The sequence below is a fragment of the Sceloporus occidentalis genome, unplaced genomic scaffold (assembly GCF_023333645.1).
Source record: "Sceloporus occidentalis isolate IW3139 unplaced genomic scaffold, rSceOcc1.0.p SCAF_6, whole genome shotgun sequence".
Lineage (NCBI taxonomy): Eukaryota > Metazoa > Chordata > Lepidosauria > Squamata > Phrynosomatidae > Sceloporus > Sceloporus occidentalis.
This window is the reverse complement of record NW_028316986.1, coordinates 54,308,684-54,334,986: the sequence shown is the minus strand read 5'-3', so window position 1 is coordinate 54,334,986 and position 26,303 is coordinate 54,308,684. Positions and strand designations below refer to the sequence as shown.

General features: G+C 43.2%; 2 protein-coding genes across 3 annotated transcripts; one reads left to right on the top strand and one right to left on the bottom strand.

Moving 5' to 3' along the window:
* Positions 1–1,313: 1,313 nt before the first annotated feature.
* On the top strand, positions 1,314–4,594 carry MAD2L1BP (MAD2L1 binding protein). The gene is given in 4 exon segments (XM_089529668.1): positions 1,314–1,342; positions 1,344–1,393; positions 1,502–1,755; positions 3,814–4,594. Coding segments are annotated over 4 exon segments (873 nt in total). The 3' UTR covers positions 4,354–4,594.
* Positions 4,595–4,697: 103 nt separating this feature from the next.
* LOC149310753 (epoxide hydrolase 1-like) lies at positions 4,698–20,832 on the bottom strand. 2 transcript variants are annotated; one of them, XM_089529666.1, is made up of 9 exons: positions 20,687–20,832; positions 16,961–17,171; positions 12,566–12,746; positions 12,217–12,429; positions 11,980–12,109; positions 11,055–11,269; positions 9,099–9,207; positions 8,306–8,431; positions 4,698–6,309 (listed from the first exon to the last, which is right to left on the bottom strand). In XM_089529666.1, exons 1-9 carry the CDS (start codon positions 20,713–20,715, stop codon positions 6,108–6,110), a joined length of 1,416 nt encoding a protein of 471 aa, XP_089385792.1. In that variant the 5' UTR covers positions 20,716–20,832; the 3' UTR covers positions 4,698–6,107. The 2 variants fall into 2 exon arrangements, with proteins under 2 accessions (XP_089385792.1, XP_089385793.1); XM_089529667.1 differs by lacking the exon at positions 12,217–12,429 and having other exon boundaries at positions 4,699–6,309.
* Between the last annotated feature and the right edge of the window lie 5,471 nt (positions 20,833–26,303).

Genomic DNA, 26,303 nt, shown 5'->3' with positions numbered 1-26,303 from the left:
CTGTAAGTTGAATGAGTCAACAGTGTTATTGGACAGCTAAAAAGACCTAGGCTGCTTCAATAGAAATATAGTATCTCTAGATCACGGGAAGTAATAGTGCCACTCTACTCTGCTTTAGTTGGTCAGGCTCCACCTGGAATACTGTGTCCAGTTCTGGGCACCACAATTTAAAAAGGATGTTGCGAAACTGGAGCATGTCCAAAGGAGGGAGCCTAAAATGGTGAAGGGTCTGGAAACCATGCCCTATGAGGAACGACTGGGTATGGGCATGTTGGGGGGGGGGGGTGATGTGTATTGTAAAACTACATATCCCAGGATTCCATAGACCAGAGGTACAGCACTTAAAGTGGTGTCAAGCTGCATTATTTGTACAGTGTAAATATATTCTCTGTTGCTGTGAGGGTCAAGTGGAGTGAGGCAGGGTGACCAGATGTCCTCACTACAAAGGAGGACAAAGCACCGTAAAATGTAGGGCATTCAAGACAAATGTAGGACATTGTGATAAATACAAACTAGAAACACTCATAGAAATATAAAATCATGCTCAAAATGGAGGACATTTTGGAATCCCTCCTGTACAGAAGGTTGAAATGCTGGACATGTCCTGTGAAAGGAGGACCAAGTCTGGTAACCTTGCCTATAAATGTAAATGCATGCTGCTTAGCCCTGCTCCAAAAATGGAGGACATTTTGGAAGCAGAAGGTAGAAAGGGAGGACATGTCCTGCAAAAGGAGGACCAAGTCTGGTCACCTTGGTTGGAGGAAAACCAAGTATGCTTCCTAGTGGAGAAAAGGCAGCATATATACTTGTACTTAAATAACAAATTAAACTCAAAAAGCATCTGAGGAAGTAGACTTAAGTCTAGGAAAGTCCATGCTGCCAACTTCTTTCTTTTCGTCTCAAAGGTGCTACAAGATCTCGCCAAATAATAATAATAATAACAATAACAATAATATCAAAAACATAGTGAGAGCCTTTGTGGCTGAAGAGTGGGATATAAATATCTAAATGCTTTTGTAGTTTTGCAAACCGCCTTGATCTTTTGGAAAGGCGGTGTATAAATAAAAGTTACTATTATTATTAAATAAATAACAGTGTAAAAAAGAAAAGAAAACTCCATCCAAAAACGTGCATTTGTTGGTTTCCCCACACAGATAGATAGATAGATAGATAGATAGATAGATATAAAATAAAGAATACATCTCTCTCTATCGCCATCTAGCGCCTCGCTGAGAGATCGCCGTTTCTTTTCCCGGATCAAAGATGGCGCCGGGAGACTCCGGAAGTGACGTCGCCTCCCGGCCGATCCCATGATGCTCTGCGAGGGCGGCCATTCAAACCGCGTCGCCCGAGGAGCCCAAAATGGCGTCGTCGAAAGAGACAGCGCAAGAAGGTAAGGCTGAAGGGCTTCGTTCGCCTCAGAGGGGAGTTCGGGGCTCTTTCTGGGGGCGTCTTGGGCTCCGGGCGTGACGTGGACCGCTCTCTTTCCTTCTCTCCGCAGCAGCCGGCCTCAGCGGCGTCGCCGGTCCTGCCCCGCAGCCCGAGGTGGCCGTGACGTTGGGCCCCGCGCCTCCGGCTCCCGGCGCCTTGTCGGTCTCGGTGGTCTTCCCCGGCTCGGTGACCCAGGAGGGCTGCTTCCGCTTCACCTGCGAGCTCCTCAAGCACGTCCTCTACCAGAGGCAGCAGCTGCCCCTGCCCTACGAACAGCTGGCCTTCTTCTGCGGGAGGCAGGCCCCCAGGCCTCGGGGGCAAGAGGTAGGCAGGCAGGCAGGGAGAGGGAGAGGGAGAGGCCTGGAGCCATTGGAGTCTCATTTTCTGATTCTGTGATAAGTTCACAAAACATACATACCTGGCAATACAAGGGTCATGGAGTACATTCGTCCCTTGACAGCCCACTTCCTCAGATGCCTTTGCTCTAAAATGCATCTGAGGAAGTGGACCGAAGTCTAGGAAAGCTCAGGCTGCCCATTTCATTCTTTTAGTGAATCTCAAAGGTGCCACAAGATCTCTCTCTACTTACTGTTTTTAATCTTGTAAGCCGCTCTGAGTCCCAGTTTTGGGGAAAGGGTGGGGTATTATTGTTATTATTGTTATTATTGGCACACAACAACTGCACACAAAGTGGGGATGTGACCCCCCCGGGTTCGTGATTCCATTTTTGGTGGTGGTTTCCAAATCCCAAAATATATTCAAAGAAGATACATTTATCCATTGAAATATGCTAAAGATAAAATAAAGTGGCAAAATGCAGTTTAGATGTTATGGCCACAAGCTTAAATAATAATTGGTCTTTAAGAAGTATTCTTAAAGCATGTTGTTTTGGCTGAACTTAATATCAGTTGAAGGATTTGTTTCTGAAATGCATTATTTGCACTATAAAATCAAGTGAAGAAGAAGAAGAAGCAGCTGGCACTGGATTTTGGTCTAACAATGAACAGTAAAAACTGTTAAAAGTTACTGTTGTTCAGAAAGAGGGTTGGAAAACCAGGCTTCAATTAAAAACAAAACACAGGAGTGGTTTGTTTTTTTAAAAAGTCATTTAGTTTAAACCAACATGATTTAACCCAGCCAAGCCTGTTGGATCATGCGTAAGCACACATGAGGCAATGCTGAAATATGACCAAGACTATCCAGAGTTCAGATGAGCGGTGACTTTAACCACTTTAGTAAATACGGAGCTGCACTGAATTGAGAAACAATTGTCCAGAATAAGGCAGTATTGGCTTTTATGACCAAAAACAGTTTTCCAAGGTTGCAGATAGATGTTTGTTTGTTTGTTTGTTTTATTTATATACCGCTATTCCAAAGATCATAGCAGTGAACAGCAAGTAAGCTAATTAGCAAGTAAGCTAATTTGCCCCCAACAGTCTGGGTACTCATTTTAGCTCCCTCCTCGGAAGGATGCAAGCCTGAGTCGAGCTTGGGCCCTTTTGCTGGTCTTGAACTCGCAACCTTGTGGTTTTGAGTGAATGGCTGCAGTGCAGGCATTTAACCACTGTGCCTGGCTCCCAGGCCTCTACCCAAGGTCCTTTAAAACAACAATTACACGTGAGTTAGCTTTTCCTTGTGTGTTTTGACATCTGTGCACCCAAACAAATGGAAAGAGCACATGTTTGAAGCAGGAATAGGTCCTGCTTCTTCATTTCATAATACAGCCGTTTGAACTACTGAATGTTAATTTGGAAGTAAGTGCCATTGACTTCAGTGGGGCTTCCCAGGTAAGCATGCATTGTCCATTTGTAATGAAGTACAGTATATCTGAATCATTCTGTAGATTGTTGTAGAGCAAATTGGTAAGATTTACGTTGCACCCTGCACACTTTGCTTTGCCTCTGCCCTGTGCTCTGATCTCTACTAGAATTTTCTTGCAATTTTGCCCTTAGACTGAAAAAAGTTTGCTAAGCCCGCTGTGCACTGATGACACAATGTTACTCCAGTATTTTTGTTGCTGTGAACAGATTTGAGTAACTTTGGGAGAAATAGTATAACAAAAATGTAAGCCTTTACATCTTGTGGGGTGCGTGTGCATTTCTGGGCAAGTCTGGAAGGTTCTGTACAACTTCCTTCTTAATAATTTGCTTATTTTTATTAATTTGGTAATGATCTTGGTTTCCATGTTCCTGACTGATTCTCACAGTCCCCCCCCCCCCCAGGTTATACTGTATGTTATCACTTGCATGTGTAGATCTTGAGGAAATATATATGAAGCACTTCACTTCTAAAATCACTGTAGTAAGGGCTATAAGGCTAATTATTGCCATGTTTTTCTCTTTTTAAAATATTCACAAATTTTCAACCCCCTTAACTGTACAGGAGGAAGAAGTGGTCAGAAAAGTCCACCTAAAAGATCAAGACAGCTACAAAAAGTGCCAGCAAGCCCTGAGTGATCTTGAGGGAGTCTTCCAGCACTTGGAAATCATGTTCTCTTTGACACTGGTCCCCCGGGTTCTTATTCTGCTTGGGGGTACTTCTGTCAGCCCTAAAGAACTCTATGAGATCAACCTGCAAGAGGTATCTGTAAGTGGTGCTGAGGAGAGCCTGCAGACGGCTGCCTGTGTTCGCAAGCTTTTCCATTCACTGTTCCTGGCAGATGTGTTCAGTGAGCTCCAGACTGGTCCTACCATGGGTGTCATTGTTATGGTTCAAGGGCACCGCAATTGTGGTATTGACTGGTTCAGACCCAAACTAAACTACAAAGTGCCTACTCGAGGGAGGAAGCTGACTGTCAACTTATGCAGCCATAGCAAAAGTACAGCTCTTTCTGCCTATCAGGAAATTAACTCTACTTGGGAAGATTATATATGGTTTCAAGCTCCAGTGACGGTCAAAGGCTTCCGCTACTTTTCTTCATAAAAAATTCAAAGGGACATTGCTAATTTGTTATCATCTTTTTGATCCACTGTAATCAAACTTTCCTTAATTCAGACTCTTAACAGCTGTGTTCCAGCTTCATTGCAGCCTTCAGAGTTACTCTTCGAAGAATGATGGTCAGAAGCAGGTCTATTTATGCCCATAGAAAATTGCTTTTGGACAACTGATTCAAAGGGCCAAAACATTGCCTTAATGATTCACTAACTATCTGGTACTGTGGACTTTATTACCAAACTATACTTGATGTAACAAGCACTAATTTCATTATAAAATATTACATTTCCAGTGAAGTGTGTTCATTGGTAGATAAATGAAATGTTGACAAATATTCAGTTGTTAGAGGATGGTGAAGCTTATTTTATTTGCAGGTCTTTATTGATGATGGTCTATGGATCTGTTATAAGGGGCATGGCTGTAGTCCAGAACTGCAAAATGCCCATCCATGAATGGATTACAATGTCTAAAACCAATGTCTTCCTAAGCACAATTATTGCAATGATGATGTACAGGTGCTGCCTGTGAGAAATAACTCCTTTGAGTAGTGGCATAAGAGGTGGCAAAGTGGAGCCCTTCGCTACATTGATAACTATGAGTAAAATTATTGCAAGCATTTGCCTTTGCCTGACTATAGAGATATTAACAACTGGAAAAGTTCAGTGGGGGGAATTGGAGGGGGGGGGCTAGAGAAAAGGGTGCTTTGAGAGACTTGCTCATTCTTTGAGGGGCTTTATGGCTTTATTGTCCAGTTAAGGGCGATTTCAGTTAATTGTGGGAAATGTGGCTTTCCATACTACTTTTTTATTAGAAATTAATTTAAGTTAGGGGGTGAATTAAAGGTAGATGAATGGCAGGTGATCTAAAATCTTGCTTTCGGGAAAGGAGGACATTTTTTAGCTTAAAAGCCAAAGACCTATGGGACACAAAGCAAACTTTGCTATACGCTGGTTTACAAATAGTTCTGGGGCATATGCCATTTGAACAACACGGGCCACTACTGTCTTTGGAATTATTCTGTCACAGAACTGGCAAATTCCAGAAAAGAGTCTCTAATCTTGTACCGTTTTAGGGACTACCTGACTTGATGGCATTTTGTATTGCACTCTAAATGCCTAGGTGAGGCTAAATAAACATGCTTGTTCTAGAATATAAAAGCACAGAAGATATTGCATCAGCCATGTGAACACAAGTTATGGTCTTGGGAGATATTGAATTAATGCACAGTATTCTAGTGTCCTTGTTCAAGGGGGAAATATCTGATTATCTACATAAAGTTGTTCTCTTAAGTGGTGCCCAGCCCTTTGACTGTGCTCCCAATTCATGAAACCTTTAAAAAAAACCTGGTGTACAAATTTACATACAGTTTGCTATCTTTGTTTACTTTCTAGAACTTTCTATAAAATGGTGCTATGTAAGATCTGTGTTCAAATGTACATGTACTGCTCCAATGGAATATTAATGGTCATTGCCCTTTTACAGGTCTGTAAAATGAAGTAAATTACAATAAGAACTACTATCTTCTTATAAGAAAAGAACTGATTTAATGTATATAGTGTCATCTCTTAAAAAGTTAAATAAAATCTTATATGCTTGCAATAGCCAGTTTCTCTCACTAGCACAAGTGACTATTAAAAGCTCAAGCATTAATGCAATAAGTGTTTTATGTACCACAAGTTGTCTAAAGGCTTTCTATGCTTGGATTACAGCCCTCTTAGCAGTGCTTGTGCCATGCTGTTACCTCACAGATGTTCCACTTTCCGGACAAATTGCTTGATGTCCTGAGCCAAGAGCTCTGGTTCCTCAAAAGCAGCGAAGTGGCCACCTCGTGGCATGTAGGTGTAAGTGACAAGTTTCTTCATCTTCCTTTTTACCCAGGACCGTGGGCTGTGTCCAAGTTCATTAGGGAAGGCAGCAACACCAGTGGGAACATAAACTCCAGTCCTGTTGTAGAAGAAACCACATTTTATCAAGGGCTGACTTGGCTGTAGTAGAGAAATTGCTGTACGTTTTTCCACAGTAAGTCACAATACTGTTGGAAAGCTATGTTCTTTTTGTCTTAACTTTATTAATATGCATGACTTTCACTTTTTCTTTCCCATTTGTGCACAAACGTCAAACTAGACCAACTACCATGTTTTCTAATAAAGCAGCTGGAGATATGTATTATGTTTTATGTTATACTGGCATCGACGTGGACTAGAATTGTTCTGTGCTGTCAAGTTATTTCCAACTTGGCAAGCCTAAAGCAAACCTATTGTGTTTTTTTTTTTTTTTGGGGGGTGGGGTAAGATTTGTTCAGTGGAGATTTGCTATTGACTTTCCTTAAGGCTGAGAGTCTATGACTTGCCCCAGATAACCCAGTGGGTTTCATGGCCAAGCTGGGAATTGAACTCTGGTCTCCAGAGTCATAGTCCAACACTCAAACCATTACATCACACTGGCTCTCTAATGGGTTAGAACAGGGGTAGGCAACCTTTTTGAGCCGGGGGCCGGGTTGGTGTTCCTCAGGCGACTGGGGGGCCGAAGCCGGGGGTGGAGCTTCAACCCTCCGGGGCGGGGCCACATGCGGGGGGTGGAGCTTCCACCCTACGGGGCGGGGCCGTGTGCTGGGGGTGGAGCTTCCACCCTCCGGGGCGGGGCCGCATGCCGGGGGCGGAGCTTCCACCCTCCGGGGGCCAGGCCTCCCCATCTTTGCTGGCCCCTGACGGGGCCCCAGGCCCCATCAGAGACCGGCAAAAAAGCTGGTGGGGGCCGCCAGCGCTGGAGGGCCCCCTGGAGGGCCCCAGCGACGGCACCGGGCCTCCCAGAGGCCCCCTGCCGCCATCGGAGCCCTCCTGGAGGGCCCCAGGGACTGCAAAGGGTCCCCCAGAGGCCCCCTGCCGCCCTCGGAGCCCTCCTGGAGGGCCCCAGGGAGGGCAAAGGGCCCCCCAGAGGCCCCCTGCCGCCCTCGGAGCCCTCCTGGAGGGCCCCAGAGACGGCAAAGGGCCCCCCAGAGGCCTTCTGCCGCCCTCGGAGCCCTCCTGGAGGGCCCCAGGGACGGCAGCGGGCCTCCTAAAGGTCCGCCGCCGCTGCCGCCGCGGCTGCCCATCGCAGCTTTTCGCCGGTCTGGGCGCCGCCATTTTGGGCGGCAAAATGGCGGCGAAGTCTCGCACAACCTCTCGCCACCATTTTGGGCGAAAAAATGGCGGTGCCCATAGCGGCCTCTAGGGCTATGGGCGCCGCCATTTTTTTGCCCAAAATGGCGGCGAAATCTCGCACGACCTCGCCGCCATTTTGCCGCCCAAAATGGCGGTGCCCAGAGCGGCGAAAAGCCGTGACCGGCGGCGGCAGCAACAGCAGCCAGGGGCCATGCGGCAGGCCTCTGCGGGCCGCATCCGGCCCGCGGGCCGGAGGTTGCCAACCCCTGGGTTAGAATGTCTATGCTTAAAAATGCAGCTGTATAGCAAGAATTGAGAGTAACATCTACACTCCTGCTTCCTAGGGATAATAAGCTTGACTATAGTTTTCGGTGCCTTTCTAGGTACTGGGAAAAACACTGTCATGGAACTTAAATCCTCGGGTTTCTAAATGGTTTGCAGTATTTGAAATTCAGTGAGCACCTTTTAAACTCATACAGAGGGTTTAATATATGGGATTTTGACTTGCTTTATAATATTCTGACAAATATTCCAACAGTTGTGGAGGAGCTTTTTTACTTGTATTGTGATAAAAGTAATTCATGGTGCAGTGTTTGATGTCACCCCATTAGCTGCTAGTCTAAAAATGTATGTAGAATAGAGAGGGAATGTCATCTTGCCCTTAGGCAGCAAAACGACTTGGGTCAGTCCCAATAGCAGGGGCTGGCTAGGTACAGATATAATAACATTTAAGATAGTATGTAGATTATCTTGAAAAGAAACAGTTTATCTTGTAGCAGTTTCTGGTGCTTCTTCCTTACCTGCCACTGGGAGTAGTGCTTGGATTCTTGGAAAAATTCTCCTTGTAAAAGCGCATTGATGGCACAATGGTGCATGTCACCCAGTAAATCATAATATTGGTCAAAAGATCATCCAGAGAATATTTCCTGGAAAAAAAAAGGCTTACTGAGCTTTGGCACTTGGATGCAATATAGCCTGCTCACAGAAATTGGAGCAGGCCTGGGGGTGCAGTTGTGGTGTGGCATCCACATAACACATGCCCCAACTCTGCTCCCAGGGGGGTGTAGTGGTGCTTGCTGCACTATGTGGTGTCATGGCGCTCTTCTGGCACTGCATTCACATGACGGCGCCAAAGGAGCATCGTAAAGCCGCTGCACCGACACTAGGGAGATTAGGGAACTAGGATCTAATATGTCCTGTTATGCTTTTATCTATTGATAGTTATGTTTGATTTTACTGTTTTTGTTTGTTGTTACCCACCTTGATCCAATACAGGGAGAGGCGGGATATTATTATTATTATTATTATTATTATTATTATTATTATTATTTCTTCCAGGTTGCAAAAAAAGCTGCTTTTTGCAGCTCCTTTTTGTGCCCTGGAAAGGCCAGATTAGGGCTGCGGCGTGCAATTGCCACAGCCCTGATCTTTCAAAGATGGAGGCGGCTGCAGGCCGCCTCTAAGTGCAGGACACAGCCTTTGAGGACAAGAGTGCTAGTTAAGTAATGCAGCAGCAGCAACAGTTGATCCAAGTACTGAAAACTCATTAGGTGCCCTGCTCCAGTTTTAAGATGGTGTTTACAGTGTCCCTACCTTTCCAAACCTCCGTCATCCAAGTTTGTAAATTTGTTATCTGTCCACGTGGAGAACTTTTCTAGGATGTATGCAGCAAGTCCAACGGGACAGTTATTCAATCCACATCCTAGGTTAGAAAAGCAGCTCATTAATTTTCAGAACAGTCCGATCTATCCTGTCTCAGGCTATAATCTGGAACCTCAAGGAGAGTTGCTTGTAGTTCTGAGGAAGAGTTAGGGCTTTGAATTTCAGACAACTGTGTATTACTCCTATCCTGGATAACTTCAGTTGCAATTATTCTTGCAAGTATCCAGTGAGCTGGAGAAAAAAATCTAGGAAAACTACTGTTGCATGGATTGTGACAGACATCTATGGTGCCCATCAGTCTGTGCCCATACACTCACTTTTCTCTCCATGGAATACTTAATGCAGTGATTAGAACACAAAACTTTTCTTTCCATGTAATACTTAATGCAGTGATTAGAACACAAATGGTGCCATTTCAGATTTGTAGGAGGATCTCCTGATTGAAGAATACTTGGTTAATCACATGTATTTTAAATTGCTAACTGCATAGCAAAATTCCTCTCCTATTTTCGAAGAGCTGGTATTCAGAGGAATGAGGACTCTGATTCAGGAGATAATATCTAGTTATCAATTTACAGCCATTGATAGCCTCATCCACTTTTAAATCTTTGCAACATTGATGGTCATTGCCTAACCATGTGGAAGCAATTCAATAGTACTGCTGTCCTAAATCTCACCATTCATTTCTGTTAGATGGCTAATATCCTAGGAAGGAGCTCCATTCTTTATCCAGTTTTCAGTTTTATACATCTCTATCATGTTTCCCCTTCCAAGCATTAGAGTGCCTTTTCCCCCAAACTGAAAAAGCCACTCAAATGTTGTAATGTGTCCTCAGATGAGAACTGCTTCAGCCCTATAGACATATTAGTTGCTCCATTTTGCATCTCTCCAACATCTCTCTTGAGAGGTGTCAACCAGAACTGTATTATTTCAGATGTCATCAAACCACAAATTCAGCAGGGGTTTAAAAGTTGCTTTCCTAATGATCCCAAGCAGAAAATCCCCCCTTTTCACAGCTGCCACACATTGAGGTAGCATCTTCATTGGGCTATCTTCCAGAACCACAAGGTCAATTATCTTTTCAATCACTGCCTACTAAGTCCACACATGTGAAGTCAGGATGGTTGTGCTACAAAGTGCATCACTTTACTCTTCCCTGGAAGTATGTTTGCCCAATCTGGATAGATCCTTTTGGATCTCTTCACAATCCTTTTTAAAAATCTTATCAAATAAATAATTATGTAATTCAGTCTCCAAACATGGATAAAATTCCACTGTCCACCCCTTACTCCAGATAATTCAGGAACAGTTTTTAAAAATACTAATCCCAATTAATCCCCTTTGGTGGTCCCAAAGCATAATTTCTTTTTCATTTTCTTATGTGCAACAGCAGACAGTATCTGAGAACACATGTTCTCTCTCTCTCTCTCTCTCTCTCTCTCTCTCTCTCTCTCTCTCTCTGATGCTTGCCCTCTCCAGTATTGTAAATTTTTATATTCAAAATTTACCCATATATTTTAGGGTAAATTTTAATTTGATTTTTTAAAAAGCTAGCTGATAAGTTATAAAGATGCCATCCTTCATTCATGATGCATGTGTTTTGAAATTTTAGCTTTCTGAATTGTGGTATGAGCTGTGTGTAGAACTATTTGTACCTATAACTTTACACTGATTTACATAGCCCACTGAGACCATTGTTTGGATTCATAAGATCTACTTGCCTATTTAGAAAAGGTTTCATGCATTACTTTTATCTCCTTCAACCTTGGTTGGGTGGTTTGTTACAATTGTTGTCTTCATTTCAGTACTGATATCAGCAGTATATTTGATTTCTAAATGCAGGCACAGAATTATCCTGTTGTGCTGCAAGGGATTTGGTTCACAAACCTGCTGTGTCCGGTTTGGTGGCTTGTATATGCATGTAGCCACTCTCGCGCAAGAGATAATACACATTCTTCTCAAAATATGGGAATAAACGGCGTGAGTCTTCTCTGGTGAACCCCACTAACCATGGGACATAGGCTCCCAGCATTAAAGACATTAAATCACACAAACCAAGTTTAGTTTGGAAGAACATGTTCAGATGAAGCCCCTTCACAGATCTGGAAACAAGGAAAAAAAGGCATGCTGAGTGATTTCCCCCCCCAAAATTAACACACTGAAGTAGAACAATGTATCATAGAATCATAGAGTTGGAATAGACCACAAGGGCCATCCAGTCCAACCCCCTGCCATGCAGGAACTGTCAATCAACGCATCCCTAACAGATGGCCATCTAGCCTCTGATTAAAGACCTCTAAGGAAGGAGACTCCACTACACTCTGAGGGAGTGTGTTCCACTGTCGAACTGCCCTTACTGTCAGGAAGTTCTTCCTAATGTTGAGGTGGAGTCAAAGATGGCCTCTACGTTAATCTTGGTACAGTTGACCCTCCATATCCACGTATTCAACTATCCATGGTTTGAAAGTATTAAAAAAATATAAATTCCAAAAAGCAAGCATTGATTTTGCTATTTTATATAAGAAACACCATTTTATGATGCCTTTGTATATAATGGAATGAATATCCATGGATTTTGGTACCATGCGGGATGCTGGAACCAAACCCCAAAGGATACCAAGGACCCACTATATAGCAGGGAGCTGCTTGCAGAGTACAATCCCAACAAATATCTACTGAGCTTTATGAAAGGAGATTATCTATACATTATAAACTTGGCTTCATAATGTGGATAGATACTTTGATTTGTTGAATAATAGTGAATTTGAGATTGAACTTGAGAGTCAGTAAGATACCGCTTTTTGCCACTCACTTGGGCAGCATCTGAGCCATGTTTGTGGTGATCGCAGAGCCCCAGTCTCCACCTTGTATGTAATATTCTTGGAATCCCAGTCTGTACATCAACTTGTGAAAGATTCGAGCAGCAGCTACTGTATCAAAGCCTGCCAGTTGGAAGAAATGTCTCATTAAAGATACAGTATCTCTTATAACATTTAGTTAAAACTTATATTATCTGGAAAAGTTTGAGGAAGGTTGTTCAGTTACTTGCCCTGCTTGTGTGGTGCCTCAGAGAAGCCATAGCCTGGGATGGATGGGCAAATAACCTCAAACACCAGATCACTGCTAGGATTAGTAAGCAGTGGGATGATCTTATAGAATTCATAGAAGGAGCCAGGCCAACCATGTACCATCAGCAAAGGCCTAGGAGTCTGACCATTTGGGATGTGAATTGGTTTCACATGGATAAAATGAATTTCAATCCCTGTCAGAAATCCAAAAGATATATTAGAGTGATAGCTGTTGTAAAGGAAGCTCAGTCTGGAAAAAGGGAGAGAGGCTGACTGAAAATGTTAGCCCCAAGACATGAGAGTTTTATAGCTCAGTGTGGAAGCATTCACCTTCAATGGTCGTTTTATAATGTGGGTACTGGTTGAGGATGTTAACTTGCTTCTCCCAGTCAAACTGATTCCTCCAGTATGAGACTACTCTCTGCAGATAGTTAGAGTTGAAACCGTAGTTGAAGGCAGCCCCATCCAACGGTGGTGTATAGCGTGCCTGATCAAGACGCTGATACAAATCCTAGAGAGAAAGAGAAGGGAGAGAATATTTGTAATGGGTGATAATGTAATGGATATTTGTGGACCAAAACCACTAATAGCTCCTTAAAATGTAGGGAATCAATTGCTACACCATACATTTTATCTTAGTAATGTCCAGAATGTGTGTAGGACTATGTATGCAAGGTATGTTCTTTCGATGTCTTAGGTAATGTATGTAAATGGGGCTGATCTTATCACTAGATAGGATATGCAGTTATCATAGCATATATGGAAGGTTGCAACCTCCAGTCCTGGATGGGGTCATGCTCTCCTCAAAGGACTGTGTTAGCAGCTTGGGTGTGCTCCTAGATCTGTCACTTTAGATGATAAATCAGATAAATGCAATGGTCAGGAGTGCCTGCTATCACCTTCCGCTGATACACCAGCTACGCCCTTTCTTGAAACCAAGGGACCTGGAAACTGTAGTACATGTACTGGTAACTTCATGACTCAACTTCTGCAATGCGCTCTACATGGGGCTACCCTTATGTTTAGTCCACAAACTACAATTAGTACAAAATATGGCGGCCAGGTTGGTCATCGGAAAAACAAGGAGTGACCATGTAACATCTATTTTGAAATCACTCCACTGGCTGCTTATTGGTTTCCGGTTGCAGTACAAGGTGTTGGTTATCACCTTTAAAGCCCTACATGGCTTGAGTCCAACCTATTTAAGGGATCGCCTACTTCCATATAATCCACCCTGCACTCTCAGGTCCTCTGGGAGGAATTTATTGCAGCGGAAAAAGACCAGATTAACTGCAACTCCCCCCAGATTGTGGAACGGCCTGCTGGAGGAGATCCATCAAATCACTAGCTTAAACAGCTTTAAAAAAGCTGTCAAGACGGATCTCCTCCGGCAGGCCTTTCCTGAATAAGAACCCTTAGCCAAAAAAAACCAACACTCCCTTATATTATGTATTATGCTACCACTCTGCCCATCGTTTATTTTGTTATTACTAATTTATTTTAAAAATGAATTTTAGCTGTAACATGTTTAATTCTTTTTTGGGGGGATATTGAGATATTTTATACACACACACACACACACATACTGGATGGTTTTAACAATGTAAGCTGCTTTGATTGTTTTATACAGAAAAGCAGGATATAAATAAAAGATTTATTTATTTATTTAAAAGGGTTTTATAAAAGGGAGCTCATTGTTAATTATTTAATTTATTTGTTATTTCATTTGTACTGCCAGGGATGGGGAGAGGCCCCTGTGGGATTTTCTTCCTCTTGTGCCAAAATAATGTAATTGGCTTGGGATAGTACACACCTTGAATTGGAGAAGTATGGAGTGCCATTTGTAGTTCTGCCTCAGCCATCAACATGTCTTAGCTTTCCCATATGGGCTTTTGTTTGGACTGGGGACCTGTCCTTTCACAAATTGAGAGGAACCTACTTTTAATTTAGTCAAAATTATTGTTTTTGTACAATGACGAATTGAAAATGCAGACTTGACACATTTCAAAAAGTTCTGTGACCTAATGCTACATGTCAAATAACAGGCAACAGCTTCTGAGGCAATCAGAATTTAAGAAATCTGGGCCATTGCTGACAAGGCAATTGCCCTTATTATGTCAACACCATTTAGAAAAAACATTCAATTTTGTTTTTTTATTTGTTACATGTATCCCCTTTCCTCCTCTGGGCTCAAGTTGTTCTGCATGGTCCGTCCCCCCCACATTGTGCTCAGAACATCTCTTGAGAAGTATTAAGTGTTTTTTTAGCCCTACCTTGTTCTGGAATGCCCGCCATTTTGTGGTGCTTTGTCTTTCTCTGTGGTTAGGACAATATCTAGTGACCCTGCCTTAAATGCCATTTCAAGAAACAATATGGATAACATGAGAATGTCTACTTTTGTTTGTTGTGTGTGGCAGCGAGTGAGAACATGCCTAGAAGGCCAGACACTTCATGCCTCATGGCTCTCCAAAGACAAAGCACAACAGATAGAAACTGTTGCCTCTAAAAGGCAGTTGCTCTCTTGTGCCAGCTCCCCACCCTCCTTCATGTGGCATGTGGAAGAATGGTGTGTGTGTGTGTTTTGTGTTGTGTGCCAATGAGGAGTGCAAACAGCGCACAGCGCAAAGCTGGAAACGTGTGGTGGCCTGGAGCTGAGAGAGTGATCCTTGACTGCCTCTCCCTTGGCTAACTTTAGCTAGCTAAGTTGAAAGCTGAAATGAGCATCATGTCTTCTTCTTGTTGCTAATTCTGACCCATCTTATTTATTTAAATCTTGATTTTAATGTCCTGCTGGACAAGGTGACCCATTGTTGTCCTAACCACAAAGGAGGACAAGGCACTACAAAACATTAGACATTCAAAAAATAATGTAGGACATGTGAAGTCAGAGGCTTTCATGGCTGGCATCCATAGTTTTTGTGGGTTTTTTGGCTATGTGGCCATGTTCTAGAAGAGTTTCTTCCTGATGTTTCGCCAGCATCTGTGGCTGGCATCTTCAGAGAATGCTTGCCTGGAAAAAGTTGGTATGTATATATACTGTGTGAGCCTGGGAATGCAGGAGTGATTTGCATGTGTATTGTTCTTTGCTGATGGCAGGCCTCAGGCTGGGAGGCTAATACAAAAGAGGATTAGTGTCTGCTAATTGGTGATCATTATCTGTTGGGAAAGCCCCTGACTCTGAGTGGTTTCCCATTTGCATTTGCTGAGTCCTCATTTTGCTATTCTTCAAGACTGGTAGCCAAATTTTGTTCACTTTAAGGGTTTCTTCTTTCCAGTTTAAATTATTCAGATGTTTGTGGATTTCAATGGCTTCCCTGTGCCATCCTGACATGGCAGTGGTTGGCATGGTCCAGAACTTCAATGTTTTCAAACAGTATTTTATGCCCAGGATGGTTTGTGGCATGTTCTGCTGACTTTTCTGGCTGTCCCAGTCTGCAGTGTCTCTCGTGTTCCTTGATTCTTGTTTGCACACCATAGTGCCAAATCTGTGTGCCAGAGTGAAAAATGGAAAGGGAGTCTGTAACTTTTTCTGATTCAGCATGGGAAAAGCCAAGGCACATAGCCAAAATAGATAAATTAAGATGGGAATCTGCATAATCCCTTCACATAGGAGTGATATGGAGTTGATGTACTAGGTACTTGCCAGAAAAATAGGAATCAAAGGGCACTTCCCTCTGGAGATGACACCTTTGTGTAAAACATTTGCATTGATTGTCCTGCCATTTCCACATATTTCTGGCCATTCCTCCTCCTGGAAAATATACTCAAACTGCTGAGGTACCACCTCAGGACACATTTCACCCTATAAATAGGCCTACTTGGACATTTCTAATTTTGTCCAATTGGAATCAGTTAGATACTCTGTGGGATTCAAGCTTGACCCCTCAGTACTACTGGCTGCACCACAAAGCTGAGTACTGAGCCCCATTCGATTTTCAGTCTTCCCCCAGTTTGGAGCCTCGCTTCTAGAACTGGTAAAGTATCGCCCACTGCAATTCTTTAATTCGCTGTCTGCTACCACCTTTTATATCTTAGTTCTGTGTGCATGTGAGAATGTTTTATGTGCGGGTTGATTCCACCATTAACCAATAAACTAAAGTAATTTGGAACCTGCTTCTGGAGTTCTAGGTTTGGAACCGTTATACATAGGATTGTGTCCTGGCTTTAGAGTTGCCCTAAACCCTCTGGCTGCTTCCTGTCAAGCTAAATCAATTCTCCCATTGAATACAATTGTGTGTGCCCTCCCAGGATCCTAGCATTTTGGGCAACACATGTATTGCCTGTGATGCAACTAGGTAACAAGCAGTGACTGCTGAAATTTCCTTTTTGATACAACCATTAAAGGTAGATGAGCCTTTCTGATTGTCATTCTGGTAACTCTGGGAAGTAGTTCTTTGAAAGATTTCCTGTTCAGCTTCCAAAGTTGGTTGATTGTTGCACACTTTAATTAACTGTGAGTGGGGGTGTCCAGCAAATAGAAACATAAATTAATAATAAAGAGTTTTAAATCTCAGCTTTGCTAGGACTATGTGGCCTATGATCATATATCTCTCTACCTTCCCCCCCCCAAAAAAAGGAACATGCAGTGTATATGTGACTTATCAGGTTAAACAAATCAATTATAAATAAGAGAGTGTGAGATAAATTATAAAATTTAGTACTAGTGTGCTATCCATGTATGTCTTATGAATTCCTCTTGTTCAGTTCTTTGCATCACACTGGTACCTGGATTTCTTTCTCAGATGTTTTCACTTGGAAAGGTCTAATACTTTCATTTTCTTTGTCCCTCGATGGCTTCTCGCCTGAGCCCCACCATCCATCTCCCATTTCTATGGTCCTTGTCCTGTGCCTAGACAGAAGCCAAAAAACGAGGAGGCTCCCACCTCCTAGAGCACAAGAAGCCGCAATCACATTTCTCTGGGGCAAGTCATAAGACCTGAAATAAACATTGAAGACATTGTGAGATTGAGACTGAAGGGAAATTGTATGTGCAGCACAGCACAATGGTGAGGACTTGCAGAGCCCTCAAGAGTTTCTTTGAAAACAACTCTCCGGATTTAACAAAATAACAAATGGAATAAAATGCATTCTGAATGGACAGGTAATTTAAGGTAACTACATTCAAGAGCATGTAATTTAGATTCAGGACAGATTTTACCCTACGGTGGAGTGAGATGGTTGCCTCTCGATTGCTGATTTTGAACATCACGGAACAAATTGTTAGTTAATTTGTTGTATTTTTACTGCCAAAAAGGGAGGTGCTTATCAGATTTTTGGCTTTAAATGCTAAAATTTGGCTGGCCTCAGGTTCTTTGCACCTAAAATTTTGGGGTGGAGGCTGAGATGGGGCAGAGTATCATTTGGCATTTTGTGTGTGTACAGGTAGCTTGTGAAAGAAATGCAACATTAAAATAAAACCCATTCAGACTAAAATACCATTAGAACCTCAATTTATAAGGGACACATTTAAAAGGCCAGGTTGAATTTTAAAAAATAATAATAATAAAAAGACCATAAAAATGGTGCCAAACAAATTTGTCTGAGGAAACTGTTTTCATAAGTAGAGTGCCTCTATGGATAAAAATCTTTCTGACCACTATTGACTACCTGTCTTACCTCATTTTGCAATAGCACTCATAGCACACTGATTTTCAAAGGAAAAAGCACTTCACATATTTTGCATGCCACCCCCTGAACATATTTTCTCTGAAGGAAGTCCTGGTGAAATATGATATACCTTTCAGTTAAGCACACTTCTGATCTCTAGTTAATGATTTAGTTATAATTTATATGAGAAACAATGTATCTTTAATAAACACAGTGGTGAGAATGGGAGCTTGGTTGCTTGTCAAAGGCGCACATATGCCTTCCCTTGTGCCACCAATGGTTGTAGCAGAGGGCAGGAATTACACCTACACTACCTACTCTATGGTGGCTGGGAATGATGGAAATTGCAGTCCAACACATCTAGAGGACAACAAGTTCAGGAAGGGTAATGTGATATGCCCTTCCTTATTTGTCATGAAACAGTGTGAGATGCAAATAGACTTTTTGTTTAAATTACTGCATCATTTGAAAAAATCCTGGTAGAAAGGAGAGGAGAGCGATTGGTAACATATCTGCCAGAGGACTATGACCTTTTCCTTCCAGGCAATATGATGATAACCTTCACCCCATTTAAACAAAAGAGATGGGGTAGTTGCAGGGAGCTTGTTTCACCTTTTTATTCCCACCAGAATAAAAACTTATGAGAATTTAAGAACTCATTTTTCCTCCTCACTCCCATGCCCTTTCCATTTTTACATCTTGCCTTGTATTTTATAAGCCCAAATGAAAGGGATGTCTTCTTATTAATTTTTGCATGCTGCTCTGGAAGCCCTTCTCTGCTCAAAAGCAGGGTGAAAATACCAGCCTCCTCCTTCCCCTCTCCCTCAAAGAAAACTGCCTAATTTGCTGAGTCTGCATTCTGAACTTGACTCAAGCCATCTTGGGCTATTTTTTAGCTGTGAGTTTATGCCTCTCAAATCCCTTCTTGGAAGCTGGCAAAAAGATTTAACTGGGCTGGTCTATGTGAACCAGAGAGGCAATATACTGTACAATCCTCTTCCAACCTTTATTACAATTCTTTTCTGCATGTTCTGTGGACATTGATCTGGGAATTGCATATTTCCCTTCTGCACACAATAGCTGAAAAGATGCCCTTTGGCCCAGGCTAGGCAGCAGTTAAAAGCTAGCAGAGTAGAATGAATTTAATTTCCCCTCCAAGTATGATAGAGGGAATGGGATAATAACAATTAAAAGTATTTGCACCGTGTTTTTTAAATACTCAAAGAGCTTCCCTTAAATTGGTCATCTTGTACTATTTACAACCATCCATTATGAAGCCTCCCCCTCCCTCCAGTCCATCTGCCTTGGTCCAGGCCTTGGAGGTAGAGAGGAACTGCTGGACCTCTTACCCTTTCCCTCCACCACTCCCTTCTCCTTCTGTGTTATGTCTTTTTAGATTGTAAGCCCGAGGGCAGGGAATCGTCTAACTAAAAGATTGTATGTACAGCGCTGTGTAAATTTACAGCGCTTCATAAATAAAGGTTAATAATAATAATAATTTACAACAATCCTGTAAGGTAGCCTAGTTTTGCTATTCCCCAGACTGCAAATGGTAACCACAACCATGGAAAACCACTGGGTGACCTTGGGCAAGTCTAATGCTACTTTTAAGAGGAAAGTAGCCTTGCAGATCTTGCGAGATAAGCCTATAGTCTAATAGAGTCTAGTAAAGAACAGCTGGAGTTCTGAGGACAAAGAATTTAAATTTGTTTTCCAGCTCTCTACACTGGAGTTTGGAAAAAAAATTACTTTTTTGTACACAAACTCCCAGAATCACTGGCTAGCATGGCAGTCCAAAAATATAACTTTTCCAATCAGTGTTTTCTACTCTAGGCTGAGCAATTCCTGTAACAGGCAATCAAATCCCAAGCAGTGCATTTCAGTCTGCAAAGGATTTCCTGAAAGGCCTTATCATGGAAAATTCAACATTGATTCAGCACAAAGCAGTTTGAAGGATCTTAGGCCTGTTACAGACAGGCCAAAATAAAGCTGCTTCGAGTCACTTTGGAGGACTGGAGTGCAGCTTTGGTGTGGCTTTTGGACTCTTAGGACTCGTGCATCATTGAAATACCATACCTCCAAAGTGACTCGAAGCAGCTTTATTTTGGCCTGTCTGTAACAGGCCTTAGTCTTCTTCAAGAAGGATCACACCTTGACGGCTTCCCTCAGATTTCACCTTTTCAACACTTCTGCAGCAAATAAAGTATTGGGGTTCTTCCAGTCAACATCTGGATGCATATTCAAAATTACCTAAGTTCCTTAGGTTCCTCTCAGTTCCTTGCTTTCCTCTCAACGCATGAAATATTTCAGCAATGTGTGTATGTATACATACACCTCACCTCTTTGGGTGTTTATTCAGGGAGAAGGAATTCTAATCCACATAGCTTTGATTATATGATCGTGCTGGGATAAAAGAGCTTGATCAGGTATACATCTCCCATTCTTGTTCACAGGCAAGCAAACTGGCCTCCCTAAGTTTTTTTTTAGATTTTCTAGCAAGAAGCCAGCATGATGTAGGAATCTGAGTGTTGGACCAGAACTCTGGAGAGAGCAGGGTTCGAATCCCTGCTCAGCTATGGATACCCACTGGCTACCCATGGGCAAGTCTCAGTCTCTCAGCCTCACAGGATGGCGATGGCAAGCCCCCTCTGAAGAAATGTGCCAAGAAAACCCCTTAATAGGTTTGCCTTAGAGTCACCATAAGTCAGAAATGACTTGAAGGCACATAACAACAACAACCTGACGCTAGCTCACCCTTTCTTCTCTGCACCAGTTCTGGCCTGCCTGAAACCTATTCAGCCCCACAAGCTCTTCCAGAACCTGCCACCTCTTTTGAGCACTCACCGGACACTCTGTAGGATTTGCTGCCACATGTCCACAACAAGGGCCTGGCTGGGAAAAGCAACCAGCTTGACACAATGTTGGTGCTAGTGCTTGCAGGATCTACTGGCTTCCGCTGTGTTCCCCCTTCCCATATGAGCTACAGTAAAGAAAGGATAACAGTTTCCTAGTGCCACCTACTGCTTAAAAGTTTATTTGCATAATTGTTCATGTTGATACGACATAACCTGTGATTAGTGACTTGTTTCTCAAGTGCAAGGAATGTGCTACGCCAGGGGTGGTAACCTCCTTGCTCCTTTAGAGCTGTATGCATGTGAGTTTGTAACATGACCCCTTGAAAAAATGACTGGGCACCTGCTGCATTGCAGAGGCTGTTCTTCTGGTTCCTCAGCTTGAGAAACTGCATTGAAGTGATTTCTAAAGACAGTTTTGTTCTACAGATTCCATTTGGTTTTAATGGTCAATTTAGGCTTCGTAAGGAATGCTGGGAAGTGTGGTTGTCTATGAGATGCTAGGTTTCACCAGTACAGAAATCACAACCACCACATCGGTGTCATTATGACAATTTATCTAGTCTGAAATAAATAGACAGGCATAACTCTGACAAAGAAGCACCTTTTTAGATCTGCCCAGCCCCACTTGCTTCCTTGACTTCTGTCTAACTGGAAGAATTTTAGCAGCTTTGGCACTAAGAGGATGTTGAAGGAGAGATAGAAAATCATAGTTGTTCACTATCTGGTCATAACAGTATGTCACAATAGTATAAAAAAGCTTATAATGGGATTTTACTCTACCAGATCCTACTGGAGCTGTGTGTGCCTACTTACAACAGCAATTGCCTCCAGAAACTCTGACTGAGTAGATGTGAACAGCAAAACAGAGAAAAGGAGCAAGCAAATAAGCCAGCATCACCAGTCCTTCTCAGCAAGTTAAAAAGGAATAGATATATATGCTTGGCCATCAAAATGGATAACATGACAATAGCGGAGGTTGGTGATGTATTTTGTAAGAAACCTTCAAATGGTCTTTAGAAATGTTGGAATGTTTTCACTTATGCAAGGTTTACCTACCTGGTTGTTTCATTTCACGTGTGCATATTGCTACTTTTGAACAAAAAGTTTGTTGAAACATGTTGAACTCTTCTTCAAACATCTCCAGTTCCCCCCCCCCCCCCTTCTGTTTGGTTTGTAACATCTTTCGTGAGGAAGAAGCCTGTGGAACTTTGAAAGCTTGCAACAAGTATATTGTGCATTTTGGTTGGCCAATAAAGGTATCACTGATGGATTTTTGTTTGTATTTGTTAAATGTTCAACACAGGTACCCCTAAATGTTTTCTTCTTTTTGTGGTGTAGGAATCTGTCCCTATTCTTACATGCTATTTCTGCCCCTGTTTTCAAATTTTCTGTTAAAAATGTAATGCCCAGGAACCTATCTATTTTGTTAGCTGAGTTACCTGTATGCAGAGCAGAAAGATGCTGTCAGTTGGCTTTCTTGTACCACCAATGCCTATTCTTTCTAGCTCTGGGGCTCGTCCTATAGTTGCCTGGGCTATGGAGAAAGGGCAAGAGAATGCCCCACACTTCATTTCCTACTCGCCTTTGAGTTGAGATAGTGCAAGCAGAGCCTGGGGAAGTTAACGTTTTGGACCTCATCTTGGATCCCCCACCTCAGACAGCATACAGTCCGGCCAGAGAGAGGAGGAGGAGAGGAGCTGCTTGGCAGCCATTTTGAGACCGTGTGCTTGAGACCGTGTGCTCGTTGCTGAAGGGGAGGAGCTTCTGTGAGTCACATCTGTGAGTCACAAGGGGGCGGAGCTAGCAGACTAGCTTTATATACCAACTTCCAGAGCCTTCCAGAACAGTCCGGCCAGAGAGAGGAGAAGGAGAGGAGCTGCTTGGCAGCCATTTTGAGACCGTGTGCTTGAGACCGTGTGCTCGTTGCTGAAGGGGAGGAGCTTCTGTGAGTCACATCTGTGAGTCACAAGGGGGCGGAGCTAGCAGACTAGCTTTATATACCAACTTCCAGAGCCTTCCAGAACAGTCCGGCCAGAGAGAGGAGAAGGAGAGGAGCTGCTTGGCAGCCATTTTGAGACCGTGTGCTCGAGACCGTGTGCTCGTTGCTGAAGGGGAGGAGCTTCTGTGAGTCACATCTGTGAGTCACAAGGGGGCGGAGCTAGCAGACTAGCCTTATATACCAACTTCCAGAGCCTTCCAGAACAGTCCGGCCAGAGAGAGGAGAAGGAGAATTTTAGTTTTCTTTAACTGAACAACTCTGCTCAAGTGGCATCAGGTTAGAATCGGATATTGAAACAGAACCTTCCCTTTAAGTGTAAGATAGCAGCCAGTACATTCCTTTAAAGAAGTATTCCCAGTAGATTGACTGTTATACTCATTACTAAAGACTTTGCAGTATGGACAACGAGGGATCTGCTGCAGTCACCTGCAACTCTTGTGGGATGTTTCTCTTCTTGCCTACAGAAGTGGAGAACTTCACATGCACCAAGTGCAAGTTGGTAGCACTCTTGGAGGAGAAAGTGCAGCAGCTGGAGTCCAGAGTAGCTACACTTCAGCAGATTAGGGAACAAGAGGATTTCCTGGACACAATAGAACTAACCATCTTGGATGAGTACCACGCAGAGGAAGATGCTAGGGTGGAAGAGGTCACTTGCCAATCAGAGGAGGCAGACAGCTGGAGGAATGTCACAAAGAGAAGTAAGCCAAGAAGGAATTGTTCGGGGAGCTTGCAGCTAGAGAATCGATTCCAAGCTCTTTCCCTTATCAAGGAGGATGAAGAAGAGCAGCATGGACAGACTTCAGGGACGGAGCAGGGGAGCCTGAGAGTCCCACCCGAGGGAACAGTCGCTGCTAAGCCTCGGAGGAGGCGTGTGGTCGTAGTGGGGGACTCCTTGCTGAGGGGTACAGAAGCAGTGATTTGTAGGCCTGACAAGATGTCTCGAGAGGTGTGTTGTCTTCCAGGTGCAAAGATCCGTGATGTGACAGAGAGGCTGACAAGACTGGTCAAGCCTACTGACCAATACCCCTTCCTTTTGGTCCACGTGGGAACTAATGATACTGCAAGACACAGCATTCAGAACATCAAAAGGGATTACGAGGCGCTTGGTAGGAAGCTGAAAGGAATGGATGTACAGGTTGTCATCTCGTCTCTTCTGCCAGTTGAAGGGCATGGTCCAGGAAGGGAGAGGAAAATAGCAGATGTGAACAACTGGCTTCGCAGATGGTGCCGGCGAGAAGGATTTGGATTCTTCGATCATGGGCTGCGGTTCCATGAGGAGGGACTTCTTGCAACAGACGGGTTGCATCTCACGCCAGTTGGAAGAAATGTTTTTGCCAACAGTCTCAAGAACTTGATCAGGAGAGCTTTAAACTGAGTTCCGAGGGGAAGGGAGACAATATTAAGGAAGGCGAAAGGGATGGCGAAAATAGTCAAACTGACACAGAGGAAACAAGGCAAACAGTGCAAGGACCCAACAGTGGGAGGCAAAAAAACTTGCACAGGCAGCAAGTGAAAGGGAACCATGGTCTGCGATGTCTCTACACTAATGCACAGAGCATGGGAAATAAGCAGGATGAACTCGAACTCCTAGTACAACAAAGCAAATATGATATAATAGGCATCACTGAAACCTGGTGGGATGAGTCTCATGATTGGAATGTGGAAATAGAGGGGTATAACCTTTTTAAGAGAAATAGGCCAAACAAGAAAGGAGGAGGAATAGCACTATATGTCAGAGATATTTACACCAGTGAAGAGATCCTGAACATCAATCATGGAAGCCAGGTGGAGAGCATCTGGATAAGAATCAAAGGGGAGGGAAACAACAAGGATGTTACAGTGGGAGTCTACTACAGACCCCCAAGTCAGACTGAGGAATTGGATGATGCCTTTCTAGAACAGATGACCACACACTCAGAAAGGAGAGATGTAGTAGTGATGGGCGACTTTAACTACCCTGATATTTGCTGGAAGTCAAACTCAGCAAAATCCTCAAGGTCTAGCAAATTCCTCACTTGCCTGGAAGACAATTTCATGGTCCAAAAGGTGGAAGAGGCAACAAGGGGGTCAGCTATTTTAGATCTGATCCTAACCAACAAGGATGACTTGGTTAATGGGGTGCAAGTAGTGGGATCATTAGGTGGAAGTGACCATGTTCTCCTGGAGTTTGTAATACAGTGGAAAGGAGAAGCCAGGCATAGTCAGACATGCATCCTAGACTTTAGGAGAGCGGATTTCAGTAAACTTAGAGAAGTATTGAGGGCGATTCCATGGTCAGAAATACTAAAAGATAAAGGAGTTCAGGATGGATGGGAGTTTCTCAAAAGAGAGATACTGAAGGCACAATTTCAAACAGTTCCAGTGAGAAAGAAAAACGGGAGGTGTCTCAAGAAACCAGGATGGATGACTAAGGAACTTTCAACTGAGCTAAGTTTGAAACGGAACATGTATAAGAAATGGAAAAAGGGGGAAATCACAAAAAAGGAATTCAAAGAAATAGCAGGCATGTGTAGGGGTAAAGTCAGAAAAGCTAAAGCGCAGAATGAACTCAGGCTTGCTAGAGAGGTTAAGAACAATAAAAAGGGCTTTTTTGGATATGTCCGCAGCAAAAGGAAGAAGAAGGAAATGGTAGGGTCACTGCGTGGAGAAGATGGCAAAATGCTAACAGAAGACAGAGAAAAGGCAGAATTACTCAACACTTTCTTTGCCTCAGTCTTCTCAGAAAAGGCAAAGGGTGCTCAACCTGAGGATAATGGAGCAGAGGACAGAATAGGGGAATTTCAGCACAGAATAAGTAAAGAGATAGTAGAGGAACACCTTATTAATCTAAATGAATTTAAGTCTCCGGGACCAGATGAACTCCATCCAAGGGTATTAAAAGAACTGGCAAATGTAATATCGGAGCCATTGGCAATAATCTTTGAAAACTCCTGGAGAACAGGAGAGATCCCAGCTGACTGGAGGAGGGCAAACGTTGTCCCCATCTTCAAAAAGGGGAAAAAAGAGGATCCCAACAATTATCGTCCAGTTAGTCTGACATCAATACCAGGAAAGATTCTGGAGCAGATCATTAAACAGAGAGTCTGTGAACATCTAGAAGGCAATGCCATAATCACAAAAAGTCAACATGGGTTTCAGAGAAACAAGTCATGCCAGACAAACCTAATCTCTTTCTTTGATAAAATTACCAGCTTGGTAGATGAAGGGAATGCTGTGGATATAGTATATCTTGATTTCAGCAAGGCCTTTGACAAGGTTTCCCATGACATTCTTGCAAACAAGCTTGTAAAATGTGGGCTAGACAAAGGAACTGTTACATGGATCTGTAATTGGTTGACCGGCCGAACCCAAAGGGTGCTCAACAATGGCTCCTTTTCATCCTGGAGAGAAGTGACCAGTGGGGTCCCACAGGGCTCTGTCCTGGGCCCAGTGCAATTCAACATCTTTATCAATGACCTGGATGACAGAATTGGGAGCATACTTATCAAATTTGCAGATGACACCAAATTAGGAGGAATAGCTAATACCCCAGAGGACAGGATCAAGATTCAAAATGACCTGAATAGACTAGAAAGCTGGGCCAAAGCTAACAAAATGAAATTCAACA

Bases quoted from the DNA above. Each gene is read 5' to 3' on its own strand.
- LOC149310753 (XM_089529666.1), bottom strand. From the start codon at position 20,715: ATGTGGCAGCAAATCCTACAGAGTGTCCG. The intron at 17,172-20,686 runs GTGAGTGCTCAA...TGTTTATTTCAG, and splicing joins CAAATCCTACAGAGTGTCCG to GTCTTATGACTTGCCCCAGA. The intron at 12,110-12,216 runs GCAAGTAACTGA...TCCAACTGGCAG, and splicing joins TGAGGCACCACACAAGCAGG to GCTTTGATACAGTAGCTGCT.